General features: G+C 40.6%; 2 protein-coding genes across 4 annotated transcripts in view; one reads left to right on the top strand and one right to left on the bottom strand.

Moving 5' to 3' along the window:
- NAV2 (neuron navigator 2) overlaps positions 1 to 17,462 on the top strand; it is a 352,842-nt gene that overhangs the window by 189,694 nt on the left and 145,686 nt on the right. The gene's annotated exons all lie outside the window — the stretch shown is intronic.
- Positions 10,147 to 16,310, bottom strand: LOC149314548 (uncharacterized). The gene is made up of 3 exons (XM_089523486.1): positions 16,194 to 16,310; positions 10,362 to 10,544; positions 10,147 to 10,246 (listed from the first exon to the last, which is right to left on the bottom strand). Exons 1-3 carry the CDS (start codon positions 16,284 to 16,286, stop codon positions 10,160 to 10,162), a joined length of 363 nt encoding a protein of 120 aa, XP_089379612.1. The 5' UTR covers positions 16,287 to 16,310; the 3' UTR covers positions 10,147 to 10,159.

Raw genomic sequence — 17,462 nt, 5'->3', positions numbered from 1 at the left:
GATCTATCATGTATTTTGGAAGGGTTAAGTACAATGGAACAAAAGAAGCATACAAGTTACTAGATTGGCAAGACTTCATCTGAGTCACCTGTGATTGCATCCTTGAATCGCTGAAGCATTAATGTTTTATTTTTAGCTCAATCAAAACCTTGAGTCAAAAGAAAAGAGACAGAAAATCCCAAATTCATGGCAATGAGTTGCATTTTATGCTTCTATGAGTCTGGCCCCAGCTCTTCCAAAGTCATCAGAAGAAACCCTGATACTTGCTTAAAAATGATAGTTAAACATTTACAGTTTCAGAGGAATGATTCTACTCAGTTTATGATGTGCCTGGCAGGATAACTCCAAAGGTCTATCTTGCAGTAGTAGCTAGCCAAGTTAGACTTTCGCTGTTTCTCTCTCTGGCTTTACACCTCATAGAATTACAGATTCTTTGTTATCCTTATCCACTGGCGTACCTCTTTGTCTGTCAGATTATTGATTATGAAATTGTTGGTGCTCGAGGATGAAGAAATGTCATCATACTTGCTTAGAAGCATTTGACTCATGATTCTGTAGTTGAGACAGATCCTTGCACTGTTGATTTTTTACTTTCTAAGCAGAATATAAACTCATACTAGTGTTTTCCCCAAAATGAAGTGAGCATTCAGTGTTGTGTTTTAGCGAGTGTATTGGATAAACTCCCAAAATGTGCTGTGGGACATAAACTGTTCTGCCTTAGGAATGGGGTGTTACCTTATGAAACAATACACACATTTAATAAAAAGCTGGACTGGTGTGTATAGTGTAAACAGATGTTTTGGTAACATCAGTTTCATGAGTCATGTGTCCATAATTCATAAAAGAAAAATGGGAAAGTGAAGTCTTCATTGTAACATAAATAATTTTGGTAGACCATACAATTAGATGACACAAAGAAAGCAATCTTCAGTGTGCTTTCCCACCAATGTGACAAACCTACATAAGTTTCAGATGCTGGATTCGAACAACAACAGAGAACCATCACCTGCATGCCTTTTCAGGAAATGACCAGAAAGATCTGTCAGGCCAGTGATGGAAACTGAGTATAGTAAAGCAAACCATTTCACTGAGTTACACATATGTGTTTCTTATCAGAAGCAGAGGGTTAATCTATGTCCCCAAGATGTTGTACGACTTTAGGTCCCATCAGTTAAAACAAATGGGGAGGGGGTTGTGGTTCAGCAGCATGTGGATTGTTACATATCACTAGCATACAGAAATATGTGTATCACTTCTAAATATTAATTGTAATGGAAATGTTAAAAAGGGGTATAGCTATGGGGCAGAGACAAAATGAGGGTGCCTGTGTGTATGTTGTGTGCCTTCAAGTTGTTTCTGACTTATTGTGACCCTAGAGCAAACCTATCCTTAGGTTTTCTTGGCAAGATTTGATCAGAGGTACTACACCCTAAATTAAAATCCCTCCATGAAATTTTTCTTCAGCCTCCAAATTTCTAACACTGCAGAGATTGAGACATTGAAAATCATTCCACACCCAGCACTTTTTTTACATGCTGTGTTTTTCATTCCCTCCTCCTTTTCTTTGGATGCTTAACTGCATTTCTAAATGCTCAGCTGATGTTTTAACTTATTACAATGTTAGAAATTTGGGGAATGAAGGAAAATTTCACTCAGGGGCATAATTCTCATTTGGGAGCCAGTGTCCTCATTTTGCTCCTCCCCCAGCAACACCTTTTATATAGAGAGTGACTGGACAACAACAGTGGTGTGGCATGCACTTCAGTACTCTTGTATGTTTTGAAAAGGTTGTACCACCCTCAGTAAACTGATGTTACTACTGTACCCGTCTTTTCCTTGCTTGACCCCTTCCCTCACTCACTGTCTAAGCTGAGAAAGTATGTATTTATCTTCTGCTAGAAATCTCATGAGACAAAAGGGTGGAATGAGATAAACTGGGTAGATAGAAGTTACACCCTAGCCTAGGAGAATTTCCAGAGGCATTTTGCAGTGATTTAAACAGAAAAGCAAAAGAACTTCAAGATTAATGCAATGAACTTGGAACGTGGTTTCCACCACTGTGACGAGGGGCACTTTAAAAGGGAAGGGAAGGGCCAAGAGGAACACAGCTTGAGATAAGCCGTATAACAAATGTGCACAAATTGTTTGCCATGTAAAAGAATAACAGGAGACTAGAAAAGATGTTTACAGTTCAAATGCCCTTTTGTTAGCTGGCATGCGTTCCACTGTCATTTTCAGCATGTCAAGTATCTTTGTTTTTACTGGCAGCTAGATAGGAAAGGGAGCCAAAATATTTGTTTGAGCCAAAACAAACCCAGTGGCCAAGATAAGCCACTGCAGCCCTATATTCTCGAATCTTTCCACAATCTATGTTGGGTCATGGGAAATGTTGCGAGGACTCACTTCCAGGTCTCTCCAAGCAAATTTCTGGCAGGCAGCAGTTATGGTATCTTGAGGTTAGGAGGAATCAAATTACTCTTGGCTTGTAAATATCTGTAAATAGCTGCAATTATGTCTCGGAAGACCTGAGCAAACCACAGGTGCTTGTTCAGAAATTGAATGACCCCCTCCCTAAGGGAACTGTCTTGTCATGGATACCAAAACCCAATAGAGCCAGGCTTCTTTGCAGAGAGGAGAAACAAGAACCTAATGTAAGTGTTTCTTTAAAGCTTGTTGTCAAAGCCAGCTCTAGACATATGCAACACAAATTGTTAATGCATGATTAGTTGCATGAATTTGTAAATAGGAATGTTGTTGCTGTGTGCCTTCAAGTTGTTGTGTGTTAAGGTGAAATCTGTCACAAGTTCTTCTGTAGCTGAGAGGGTGTGACTCACCCAAGGTCATCCAGCTAGTTTCCACAGCCATATAGGGACTTCAACCCTGACCTGCAGAGTCCTAGTCTTATGCTTAAACCACTGCACCACACTGGCTCTAAGTATATCATAAAAAACATCCAATTCAAATGAGGTGTGACTAAATTGTATTCTTACCAAGCTGTGCAACTAATCTCCATATATAAACCCCAAACTACCTATCTATGGCCTGAAACACATGGGCAACATAGAGTGGCTTCCAGACACTTTGGGGTAGTGCATACACATGATACATGCTTCTGGAGTGTCCAGAAGCCAGCCTGAGGCTGTCTAAGGCAGGCATCCAGGGCCACCAGAAAAAGGAACACAGTAAAAGTGCTCCTTAGCGGCAGCCTGTCTAGGACCTTGGCGGCAGTCGGCTTTGGGACCGTGGCATCTAATCGCCACAGTCCCATGCCAATCGGAGGTTGACTGGGGATGGATCGGTAACCATCTGCTTTGCCCCTATGTGTACAGATCTTCTTAGCTGGATATGGCTACCTGGACTTTGTAGTGCAATGTTACATTCCATGTTACACAAATGTACTGAAGTCAGTTTTACAACCAGTTTAGCCACTCTTATGAATAAGCTCATAAAAGCTGCTAATCCACAAAAACATCTGTTAAATCCAAAACATACTGGAGAAATAATCCAGTTTGAGACTCCTTTAACTGCCCTGTCTCAATGCTAGGGAATTCTGTGATCTGTAGTGTTTATGTCGACATTTAGCCTTCTCTGGGACCACAATAAACTACAATTACCAGGATTCCCTAGCACTGAGCCAGGGCAGTTAAAGCGGTCTCCAGTGTGTTTTGAACCTTAACCTGTTGTGGGCTTGCAGTAGAGGGCAGAATACCATTTTTCTTCTTTCATCTGGCTGCATATCTATGCTAGAAAAAAAAGAAACCTCTCCCCTCCCTTTGTGAGTCCATTTGGTTTCTATGCCAGTCATAGAGTAGGAAGGGATGGCTTTTACTCTCCATCACTATTTCTTCTCCCCTCTGTGCATTTCCTGGCCACCTGTAGTGATCAAGTTGCTCTTAAGTACAAGGTTAAGTTTAACCTTATCTGGAATGTTAGCGCGTGTGTGAATGTAAAATCCTTTAGAGAGTATTTGGGCATATGTTTATTATACCAAACTGATGGAGCAAGATGTAATGTGAACAGAAAAGATAGACCACATAGAGTACTTTATGTGGATACCATTTAAATTAATCAGTTAATTTTAACTATCCTGTCTCTACTTAGAATATGATTGGCACTTAAATCTCTTTCAGATTGGTCTAAAAAAGGATCAGTATAGCTCCTTGGGGTTTGGAAGTTGTTATTGTGTCCATGTCCCCTTGTTTCATTCTTTTGAGGACCCTTTGCAACAATTTCTTAGTCCTGTATCAGGGCTCTTCTAAAGGTTTTTGAAAGCAGGGTGCAGTTTGCAGAAGTGGTCCTGTGATTTGAAAGACAATTTTATCCCCTTTGATTTTTTTTAAAAAAAATCTTACTAGTATGTCATTTTGCTGATTCACTATAACACTATAACAAGAGAGAGAGAAGTATCCACTTTAGTTTTAATATCTCTTGGAATTAAAAAGAAACCAACTTAAGGATGGGAAATAAAATCAGCCACAGCAACAAATACTGCAACCCCTGCAACGATCCAACACATTTGTTTCACTGAGCCCATAATTTTGTTTATAACAGCCCAAGTCCTTGTAGGAGCTTTCCCCCAAAATGTTCAGTTTTACAGTAGAGTTAGGCGCAGTACAGACCACCCAAAAACAGCGGTCTGCAGGTGCCCATTTTAACTCCGGAGGGACGCCGCAAACGCTAGACCGTGCAACATCCCTCTGGAGTTAACAGAACCCGTTTTTTCCCAGGTTCTTTTACCAGCGCCTGGATTACGCCCCGAGTGCGCCAGTGGTGCACTTGGGACGTAATGGATGTGTCGCAATGTGCAGACGTGAGGCTGCCATCAGGCCGCCACCATTACATACTAGGGTTCCGGACTGTGCAGTTGCAGCACAGTCCGGAACCCTAGTATCGCCACCGCCATGTCCCTTTCAGCCCATCTGTTTCAGGCCTTTGATGGGCTTTTGGAAAAGAGCTACCAAAGGCCTACCAATGATGTGCTTGCCATGTCTAGTATTTATTTATTTATTTCCGGCCTTTCTTCCAGTATAGGGACTCAAGGAGGCTAACAAAATTTAAAGCAGTACAAATTAAAAAAAGAAACAAAGCATTAAAATGTAAATACAAAGTTTAAAAACCAATTATACAGTTTTAAAAAGTTTAAAATAGTATACCTTAAAATTTAAATATATTAAAAGTGCTATGCAAAACTCTATACAAACTCAATTAAAAATCCAGATGTTTGATTCCCATCACCTGACCTCTTGAGCTGTGCCAGTTATTGACATTTCAAATGAGTAGTAAGTTGGAAATGATTTGAAGGCACATAACAACAACGACAAAGTATTGGTTTATAGTATTCTTTTAGGAAAAGATAAATATTACCCTGGGATTATTACAGCACTGACCTTTATCTGTAAGCTTGGCTGGCAACTATGCAGTACGCTCGTATTTGTCTTAAGAAACAAGGTCTTTTGTAGATCTATAATGGGGATTTTGGTTTAGGGATTTACAGGTGCATCATTGTAGTTGGTTTTCCCATTTTTCTTCATTCATTGTAGAAGACACATTGTTTGTTCTCTGTTCCCTTAGAAATCTATAGGATTAAAAGTGTTTGTGGACATATATTGTGGAGTTTGCTCCCAAGTTGAGTTTTAACAAGCTCAGTCTGCTTGTTTGAAGATAAGGATGCAGCCATAAGACTAGTGAAACAAGATACAGTGGGATTTACTTGAGTGTTGAGTAACATGGACAAGATACTGATGTGTCCCCGGTGCTTCTATAGGTGGATGCTACATGTCAGTCTCACCGTTCATGTAATACTGTCTGGAAAGCATCAGTGGTATATTTCCTACCTGTCACTTTGGACTGAGAATTCATTTAATCATAGTTCATTTAATTATAGTGTGAATGGCGTATATGGTCAAGTAATCGATTTATTTGCATGCTCAATTTTCCACAGTATATTGTGCTCAAAAGGTGTTAACAATAAGAAATCAATATGGCAACCATCATTACAATTAAAATGCACAATGGCATGAACTCAGTTACGATCAACTAAAAGCATTTGAAATGCTTAAATAAGAAAAAACATATTGCAAGAGGTCAAGCAACGATATCGAATGCCAGTAATATCAACATTATACTTGCATTGTACAATTCACTGAACAGTTCATATTAAGATATCCTTTCATCTCTATACATTGATTCATTGTGCTGTATAAATTTTGGATTCAAACACAATTTGAACTTGGTCACTTTCCCACTATTCATGGGGTGACCATGTTAAAAATAAATTAATGTTGCTAAGTATTTCAGAGGACGGAGTAAAATTAAACAGCTTGTCTTAGAGTAATGAGGACTGAACTAACTGACTAATGAAGGAAGCCAGAAATTCTCCTTATATACCATATATGGCTGTATGATTTCAGCATTACTACTAATAATTAGAATATCATCGGTGTTATCTTTTCTGACTTAACTGTTTATTTGAACTGCTTCTCCTGTTGCTAGACTCAGCTTCTTATTAATTTTGTTAAAATATTTTGAATCTTGTAGCACTCAAAACAATGAGGAAAAGTCTCAGCTTTTGAGGGGTTATTGTCAGGGCAACTATCCCCAGAACGATAATAGCTAACAGGCTTTCCTGATTTAATCCCTCCTTTTACTCAATTTGTAACTGTTGTTAAGATAGTTGCTAGATCAGAGCTTTTTCTACACTCAATGGGAGATTTTTTTGTATTGCCCCACAGGAATAGTAGTTCACACCTTGGTTTTGTAATACAGTGTAGGAAAATATCAAAAGATTCAGGTGGAGGACATCTGTAAAGGAAATAAATGAGTCAGTTCTATGTCTTGCCATATCAGTCACTGTTTCAGCTCAGAAAACAATTTCATAATTCCTAGCTAGTGCACACTGAGTTTCTCCACCAGAGGGAAATGTGATCTGAAACACTGAGCCTGTGAAATTTAGGGGAACATTTTGCTAGTTTCAGCTTTTCTTCTGTTTGATTCTGCAAACCAGTATCTTCCCAGTGCACTTTGTTAAATCTAAATATGGTAACAGTGAAGCCTGCCAGGTTTGTCTGCCTTTTTTTGAAAGCATACTTAAGTTCTCAATTGTACTTTAGACCTGAAGGTGGGATAAAACTTCCCTCCCTCCCGCTAAGGTCACCATAAGTTTACCTGCCCCAGGTCATGCAGGGAAATACTTCTCTCTTCGTTTTGCATTTCAAAGAAGCTGGGAGATCCTGGGTGTGAAAACATAACAATGACCTAGGGCAGATCTGACTTTTCCCATCTGCAATTTTAAAAACAGTGTACATATTCTGAGCTGAGTGATACAGAGACTCTGTTAAACCTGTGCTTGACCAAAAGTTTCTCTTGTCCAATCCTAACTGCATTTATTGCCATACATTTTAGGGATCATTTTCTTTCAACCATAAGCACCACATTCTTGTTATGTATTGAGATATATATATATATATATATATATATATATATATATATTCCTTTTGGAATCCCTTTTCTGTCTCTGTGGACAACATTTCTATTCAACCAGTCCAGCAAGCCTGTAGTCTGGGTTTTATCTTTGACTCTTCTCTGTCGTGTACCCCTCAGATCCAGACCACAGCCAAGGCTTGTAGATTCTTTTTATACAATATTGCCAAAATCCAACCATATCTCTCTGCCTCTACTGCCAAGATCCTGGTCCATGCCCTAGTGGTCTCACGACTTGATTACTGTAACATCCTCCTGGCTGGGCTTCCTCTTTCTCAGCTCCGTCCTTTAATCTCTGTCCAGCATTCAGCTGCACGCATTATCACATCCGCCCACCGCTCTGACCACATCTCTCCTGTGTTGGCATCCCTTCACTGGCTCCCCTTCCCTTTCCACATTCAGTATAAGCTCCTGCTGTTGACATTTAAAGCCCTCCATGGACTGGCCCCTCCTTACTTATCAGACCTTATTTCTCCTCACCTTCCCACTTGGGCCCTCCGTTCTGGTAGTCAAGGTCTGCTGTCTCAGCCCAGGATTTCCTCTGCCTCATCTTGGATTCACCCCCTTTCACTCGCTGCCCCTCACTCCTGGAACCTTCTTCCCCCGTGAGCAAGGGCCATCACTTCTTTAACCAGCTTCAAAATGGAGTTGAAGACCATCCTGTTCAGGGCAGCGTTCCCAGGCATTGCATAATTGTCACTTGCTATTTGATGTTCTTTTGTTGTCTGTTTTATTGAATCATTTCCTGTATTGCTATATATTGTATATGTATTATCCTACTAGAGAGGTCCCTTCCCCACCACCACTCCCTTTGTGTCGTGTCTTTTTAGATTGTAAGCCTGAGGGCAGGGAACCGCCCAATTAAAAAGATTGTATGTACAGCGCTGTGTAAATTTACAGCGCTTTATAAATAAAGGTTAATAACAACAACAACAACAACAACAGTTGTAAACCACTTAGACACTGCTTAGGCAGTATGAAGCGGTATATAATGAAGCTTGTTTGTTTGTGGGTTTGAACATGCTCACAGTTGGATACAGCAACAAATACTGCAACGCCCAGCTACCTCCCAGCATATTTGAACTTGGAAGAGTTCTTAGTTTCGCTTGTAACACTACAAGTCCTTGTATAAATATATGTATATGGTTCCCCAGTCAAAACAGAAAAGGAACATCCACTCCTTAGAAAAGGAGACCATGGCGCGTTACAGACCACCCCTTTGGGGTGTCCTGTAGGTGCACCTTTCCCGCCGGATCGGGGCCTCAGCGACCAGAGCGGCAGCCGCTGAAGCCCCGATCCACTGCTTTCTGGGCTGCGGGGAAGCAGCAAAAGACCCCTTCCCCGCAGCCTGGAAAGGGGTGTCCTTGGGGCTTCAAGCCCCAAAGACACCCCGCGGCAGCAGGCAGAAGGAGAAAGGGGCCGTTTGGCCCCTTTCTCCTTTGGCCCGCTGGGCGCAGCCGTCTGAAGGCTGCGCCCAGCGGACCAAACCAGGAAGGAACTCCGAAACGGAGCTCCTTCCGGGGTTGCGGAAAGGGCGCCCTAGGCGCCCTGCCGCAACCCCAATACGTCACAACCACGCCGCCTTGTTTGGAGGCGGCGCGGTCATCACGTATCGATAGCGGAATGGCTGCCACCATTTTGTGCGCGCACAGCGCGCACTAGGGTTAGGGCGGTGCAGAAGCACCGCACCATCTCAACCCTAGTACGCGTTCTGCGCGTACTTTTTAGCCCATCTGTTACGGGCCCATGTGAGGATTTCTAAAAGCAAGGGCATATTTGCCCTTTTTAGCCCATCTGTTACGGGCCCATGTGAGGATTTCTAAAAGCAAGGGCATATTTGCCAAAGGATATGAACAGAATTTCACCACAGAAGTATTCATTATTGACCAGGTCATCCTAACTGCAAAGAGGCAGTTAGATTAGATTTTACCCTGAAGAGTTACAAAAGTGAACGTGATAGAGGATCAAGCGTACAGGATTGAAAAAATACTAGACACTAAAGGCCAGGGTAGGAGAAAACAATACCTAGTGAAATGGTTAGGCTGGCCTAGCAATTTCAAAAGGTGTATTAGTATTGATATTATTCCAAGTGTGTGGGTACTGTATCTCTGTGAACCCTACTTTCCACTCCCCGGGAAGTTTTAGGGTGCTTGCTTAAAGAGATAGTAAAGAATGAAATTGTGTTCTGTGGAAAAATGGATGCGCTGCTGTTACTAGGGAGTAAGATATAAAATCCACTACTCCCATTTTTGCCCACCTCTACACAGGTTCATCAACTTCAGAATCAAACACCCAACTATTGAATTTGCTAGGCCAGCCTAATCATTTCACTAGGTATTGTTTTCTCCTACCCTGGCGTAGTGAAATACCTAGTGAAATGGTTAGGCTGGCCTAAATTCAACAGTTGGGTGCTTGATTCTGAAGCTGGTGTATAGTGTATAGGCATCTTGGCCAGAAAGCCATCGGGACACCACCTCTCTTTAAAGATTTTTGCTCTGTATTTTGGCTTCATGAAGTAGGGCATTCAAACTGCCAAAGCTTCCAGTCTTCCCCAGTGAATAATATTTATCACCCAGAATTTTTTCATACTTTCCCATTTTCAACTCTAATGTAAGTATGAACACACACATGCAAAACAAACAACTTTTTTATTGGTGGAAAGATTAGTTTAGAAACATATCTACATCTTAGGAATGGGGAGAACATTTAGGGGCTGTAGACTCTTTCCAGCTTGGTTCTCAGCACTGTCTGCCCGCAGATCTTCATCCTAAGTCAATAAAAAAAGAAATAAGGGAAAAAAATCTTTTTCTTTTGGAAAACAGCACACTCATCTCCCAAATAATAACCAACCTACTAACATTTTTTAGATTATATAAACTGACCATTGTACTGTGGTAGCCTGAATCAATATCCACGCTTTCATCCATAGGTTCTTCCTCATGTAAGGGCTGTGGTGGGTCATAATCTCCCTCTTCCATTGCCTCTTCCATCTGAGTAGTGGGCTTCAAAAGGCCTGCGCCATCTGGTTCATCAGGGCTCTGTGGAGTGTCGGGCACTTCCTTCTTCTGGAAAATGGATTTTAAATTGCAACCACAATCACACTCGATTTCTGAAGCATTGTCAATGAAATCCATAATGTTGGGTGTCTTTTCAGGCTCTTTGGATTCCTTTTTAGGTTGAATATTCAATGGTACGAGAGGGTTAGTAAAGCCCACAGGCCCATGATAATTTGGCTAGGATGTTATTTTTGTGGGTTTTATTCTCCTGGTTGTACAAGGCACTGCAAACCGTAGAGGGGTGTTCATTGCCTCCATGTTGCCAGCGCAGAACGTGTCTGGGCATGCATAAAATGGCTGCTTCTTGCTACGGGATAGAGCTCTCTTCAGCCTGCCTTCCCGTTAGCTAGCGTGGACCACGTGCTTCTTGTGGGGATCAAACCATTGGTCAGGAGGACACGTGGCCTCAAGGGACCAATCAGAAAACATGGGAAATCTATCACAATTGGGTGATTTGGGACACGTGGTTCACAGGAGGCCCGGAGTCAGCAGCCATGGGTCGGGGTGGTGAGGCGTGGTCTTTCAGGGGGGGTCACATGGTCTTGAGGGGGTTAATGGGAACCCCTGGGGTCAAGAGGAGGGGTCAAATCACCCCCTATAGATTGGGGTAGGTCACATGGCCCGGATGTCCCACCTTAGCATTTTCAGGGAAGGGATATGTCCATCAGTTTGACAGGTCATAAATCATTCTTGGGGGGAGGGGCCAAAAGATCATAAATCATTCTTGGGGGGGGGGCAAAGGCAGGGCCAAAAGGTCATAAATCATTTTTTGACAGGAGCTACCACTACATACTACTGATTTGATCCAGATTATCTAGATAATGGGTCCATATTGTTTAATGAACAAGTTGTTAGTTTCATTTGTCCAAACAACTTGTCCACATCAGTAAATTGAACAAATTAATATACAGTGGACCCTTGTTATACGCTGGGGCTTGGTTCCAGTATCCCCCGTGGATAACAAAATCCGTGTATGCTCAAGTACCATTAAATATAATGGCATAGCAAAATGGTGTCCCTTATAAAAATGGAAAATGAACATTTGATATCTGAAATTTATACTTTTTGGAACATTTTCAAACTGTGTATGCTTGAATCCGTGTATAAAAAAATCAGTGTATAAGAAGGGCTGACTATACATTCAACAAAAGTAGGCATGTGCACGCCTTAGTTGTTCCTTAAAAAAACCTTCAGTGTGGAGCCCAAATCAAAACAGGTCTGTGTAAAGTATTTTGCAAATACTGGCGAATGCTGACGTTTCGCCAGATGCTGGCGAAACGTCAGAAAGAAACTCTGCTAAAACATGGCCATATAGCCCGAAAAACCCACAAAAAAACTATTTTGCAAATGTATGCCAGTATGTTTTTTAAGGTTCTTCTCCAGTGCTCAGATTTTAGAATGTAATACCTTTAACTACATAAAACAAGTGTGCTTGGTGAGATTTTGCTGGTGGAATTGAGGCAGTAAAGAATAATGTCTTCACTGCCTTCACCATCAAAGAAATACAAATATTAACAGATTATTTCATAATGTGATTTTGGAACATATTTAAGATACCATATAGCTTGACTCTACTAGACATTGTAAGTGGATTGGAAATTAATGCTCAAAACTTGCTGGGTATATACATACTTAAAGTATATGTTTGAGTTGACTAAGTATTTTGTTCATTTGAGAACAAAACTTGAGAGCTGATAACTGAACTATAGTCTTTCATTACTTCTATCACGTGTTCAAGTTTCTGAAGACTGAAACTTAAAATGACCCTAACTAGATAGTTATTTATTTCTTTGTTTTCACTCCAAGGCAGGGCTTGTGGGCAGACATCACATTCCACCCTTTGACCAGAAGGATCAACAGGGAGATGGTGGTCAGTTAAGATTTGATGGGTTGACAGAATATGCATATAAAAATATAGTTTGGCACAGATATTTAGCTACAAAAATAACAAGAAAAACAAACTATATTGAACTGACATTTTAGATTTCTAGTTGTTCTTAATGCTTGGGTCCTGCAACCCATATTTTGAGATAGGAATTCTCAAACTCTTATGCCTTGAAGGCTACCTTAGGAAAAAAACACCCTTGGACATACAGACTAAGCCTTATATTTTCCATACTAAACACCAGGGATCCCATGCATAAATCACCAGAAGCTATAGCTGCAGCTATTGCAAGGACTAATTTAACTGAAGGGTGGGGTATAAATACTGTAAATAATAATAATAATAATAATAATAATAATAATAATAATATTGTTAAATCTATTAAGTCCCAGAGCTTGGAACTAATAATTTACAAACAACACAACGCATAACTACTTTCTCTTTTTACTAACAAGAGTGTGATAAAGTTATGTTTCACAAGTAATATAACAATTAGAAATAGGTTATTTCTTTGGCTTAATGAGTAATAATAGGCTCTAGTTAAGGTGTAAAGGTATTTACTTTTAAATTATAATTCATTCTTTTACCAATGGCAAGGGTTATCGCTTCTCAAAAGTAATGGAAAGTAATAGATAAATAACAAGTAGCTCAACTATAAATAATGAATTACATCTTGTCAACACTGTAATTTGTAATAACAATTGATTACTTGTCCACCATTGTTGTTAAGTACCATAACTTTATAAAATAACTTTTGAATCTGATCTGGTTAAACCAGTATTTCATCTGCAGTACTGTTTCTTGTTGATTTGTGTAACAAGAGATCATGATTTGTACAGAGTAGCCAGGTGCTACTTCATACATATGATACCTGCATATGATTGCAGCTTAGCTATAAACTTGACAAGAAACTCATGTACGTACTCCCCAAATATTTGCATGGAGTTAGAACTTGACATTTAGACAGGAAGCATACATGATATGGTTTGTGGCTATACACTTGTAGAGCACACAGGATTGTGGTTACTTTAAGTAAGGTTATAGTCACAGTCATGTTAGAACACCTCATACTTAGAACATAAGAGATAAGCTGTTTCAGGCCAAAGGCTCTCTCGTCCAGAATTCTGTTCCCACATGACCAACTATTTGCTTCCAGGAAAGGTATAAGGAGAGTATGAGTTCAACAGAATCTCTTCAGCTTGTTCCCAGCAAATGATATAGAAAAACAATACTATGATTGATACAGGAGATAATACATGACAAGTAATCGCAAGCCTTCTGGCTTGACCAATTGCTTCACAATAATTCTGTGTTGTTAAACTTAAATGTACTTTGAGGAGACCAGAGAATAAAGTAAAATTTGCTTAGCTGCACATTCTTTGGTATATTAGCTATGCCGATTGCGAGTTATAAACTGAAATCTGTTAATGGTCATTTTCTTTTCTCCAGACTGTTGGATTCAATTCCATATGTTCCATGTACAGTGAATTTCTGCTGGTAAGAACCAGGAAATATTTGAGCTACATCCATCTCTTTTTCAGGGGAAAAAACTCAGGCATGGTTTTACTCTTGATGATGAAAAGCTGAAAACTTTCAGGTGTTTCAATGGCAACAGATAATCTTGCAGAGTAAAGTACATTCCACTCTAATTCTTAATAATAATAATAATAATAATAATAATAATAATATTTACTTATACCCCACTCTTCAGCCAAAAGGCTATCAGAGCAACTTACAAATTGTTGATTAGACATTTATCTCGGTAGGAATTTTTATATGTATAAATAAAATAACCTAACTTAATAGCCAAATATAAAACGACTAGAAAAAAGAGAGCACATGTGAGAGGTGATGATAAATCAGCAATCAAACAACTTGGCAGGCACACCAAGGTCTTTGAAAAGGTCTCTTTGAAGAAAGTTAATCCTCACCTCTCTTGCATGCTAAAGGAAACAGTGCATCTTTTAGAGGAGGGATTTTCCCCCTCCTATTAAGGGCCACACATTGAATGGGACCAGAGCCAATAATAGGTGAGACTGCCTCTCACCTATTTGGACCTGAACTGATTACTTGCAGAAGGCTTCGCCAAGAGCTGCATGTCATCCTAAGGAACAGGTGGATGAAAATGCAGGCTGTGGGCCACATGCAGCTGCCTGAGACTGTTGTTTAGGCCCTCAGAACATGCAGCTTTGATTGAGTTCTTGCATGGCAGGGGGTTGGACTGGATGGCCCTTGTGGTCTCTTCCAACTCTAGGATTCTATGACATGGAAGAATTTCCCCCCCCACTGCTACCCAACTAGGAGCATGAAGGGCCGCCCTCCAAGACAGGCATTTTAAAATAATCCTCTGAATGTTTCTTGAGCACTCCTCCTCTTTTTTAATAACAGGAACTGAAAGTTGTCTTCCACATTACATCCTTTTTAGCAAAAGCCCTACCTAGGGCCTAAAACCAGACATTGAGAAATGTGATGAAATTGCCTCCCAGAGATTTTTGAGTGTAATTTGGAGGCAAATAAAAATGCAACAACAAAACCCTCCAAAAACAAGGCTATCGATAGCCAGCCCTCCATGATTTCCTAGGTGAACAATGCGTCTTTCCTCCTCACAGTTTCCTATCTATGAAGAAGACATTTCCACAGGAATCCCAGACCAGAACTGGAATCATAACAGAGAAGATGAGTTCATTCTAACATTTATTCTCACCTCTTTCCCCCCCTTTTTTTCAGAAGGTCTCTGCAAGCCCTTTTCACCATAGATTTTTTCCCCCAGTTGCCTCCACAAACTGCTGCAGGACAGCAGCCAAAGTTTGGACTGGAGACTTTCAGTCTGTGATGTTGTGGGAGACCTTTTCAATGAAATCCTCTTTTTAAGAGTGAAAAATACTGCTCAGTCTTCCTCTAAAAAGGGAACATATAACGGCTTTGCTGTACCGTACAAAATGTTTGCGCACTGGCAGCTGGCAAAATGTGAGAACAGTTCAAAAGTTTAAGTTGCCAAGGAAACTCAGAGCCAGTTGGTTTCTGCCAGCAAATTGGGTAGGGTGATCCCTCCCCATCCCTGAAAAGCCCTGAATAGTACACAAGGTTGATTTTCTATTTCTTCTAAGCCTTTTTAATGCTGTATAAATAACAGTTGTGTAAACAAAGCTTGAACACTGAACACAAGTGTAGAAAATAAATTTTATGACCCATTTCTTGTTGTAGAATTGAACCACTGAGTTAAATCCTGAAATAATATAAGAGAAAATGAATGAAGAATTCAATTAATTGAATTCAGTTTAATCAATTGAAGTTCAGCCATTACCGTAATTAATTTTGAAAATGTATACATTTACACAAATGTCACAGAGTTTTATCAGTTTCTCAAAAATTTAACTAAAATGAGAATGGGATGGGGCTAAGAACGGATCTTACTGCACAGAGGAACGCCGCCACTGCCGATGCCACCAAACGTTCCCATCACGTTCTACATCTGTTCCAGATGGGGTGATTTTTGAGAACGGTTTTGAACAGTTCTCAAAAATTGCACCCTCTGGGACAGATGTAGAACATGATAGGAACGTCTGGCGGCAGCAGCAGTGTTCCTCTGTGCAGTAAGATCTGTTCTTTGCCCCATCCCGTTCTCATCACGCCCCCTTTTTGGAACACGATGGACCCATTCTAGGGTCCGTGCGATAAAGTTCTATGGTTCTGGTGAAAGCAATCCAGATGACATCCCACACATTCTGTAGCAGAGCTAGGCTATACCAGCCTTAAACAGTTAAAAAATATACCTGTTGCTCTGGATGTTCTGGGAAGATCTTGAGCCCTCTGTTCCCACACCACCACAACTGTCTGTATGGGTGTCCTGCTGGGCTGCCCAACATGGGTGGCTCAGGCTGAGTCTGCCTCTGGAGCATCCTGGTTAGTGCAGACAAGGCCAAGGGTTCACTTGTTAATTCCTTCATATTGTTCTATCAATAAAGGCACTACAGAGAATGCTTGAGAACGTGCCAATCTAAAACTCTACTTTCTGTTACATGCTTTATCATTGTTAAGGATCATGTAACCACTATAATGCTAGGAAGGAAAGGTATAATGCAGATTAGTGGCCAGCTGATAGCCACTAAACATGATTCTGGGCTCTATTCTGCTGTTAGTAAAGAAGTCTTATGGGACATCTATAGTCATGATTTCATGAATATTAAACAAATATCGTGTCACAGTGCAATACATTTTGGACAACCAGCCATTAGAATGCAGTCTCATCTCTTCAGTACTTGTTGTAACTTGATGTTTTGCTGGAGGTTCACAGACTGTCATAACAAGTCTGCCAGTGTTAAGAAAAGCAGTTTAAACTCCTGCTCTGGTGGTAGAAATAAATGAAGTGATGAAATTGAGAAGAGTGAATCATAAACACCCTGTGCTGCAAAAACACCCCAAGATGAAAATTCACACTTTTAGCAATGTTTAATGTTCCCATGGTTATGTACTTTTACTTTTATACAAGTAACAAACACAGATGTGCCTGTGGAGTGGGGAGTGAAAAGTTAAAAAGTTAAAAATAACCCAAACTGTTCTGTGTGCTGGCTGGCCTAACTTTTCAAATCTCTCCTGATAATGTACAGTGCAATCCTATCCAAAACATGCACTGGCTGTAATGGATTAGAAATAGACAGGATCTGACTTTCGCCAACAAGAATCTGAGAGCACAGCTGTTCTGTGGAAGATCCAAAAAAAGGGCACAGCAAGGGAGGAGCTGAGTGATGTCATGTCCAAACCTCCCTCAACTCAGTGACATAGCCATTGTGCTGCTACAAATCTAAACCAGGCCAGGATAGGCTTGAGAAATTTCCAAGAGCCCTAGTCTAAATCTCCCTCAGCACAGAGACACAGCCACTAGGCTGACCCAAATTCAGGCCAGGGCCAAGGTAGTCTTCAATAATATCAGACATCCTTAGCCAAAAAGAGGTTTGGAGTCAACACATCTTCAGCTGTTCTAGTGCCAGATCAGTTGGCTCTCAGCTGTCTTGGTGAGTTAAGATTGTGATCTCAAATAGTGG

This window comes from Sceloporus occidentalis, unplaced genomic scaffold, assembly GCF_023333645.1.
Source record: "Sceloporus occidentalis isolate IW3139 unplaced genomic scaffold, rSceOcc1.0.p SCAF_4, whole genome shotgun sequence".
NCBI lineage: Eukaryota > Metazoa > Chordata > Lepidosauria > Squamata > Phrynosomatidae > Sceloporus > Sceloporus occidentalis.
Note: the sequence above shows the minus strand (reverse complement) of the source record. Positions and strands in the feature narration are given on the sequence as shown.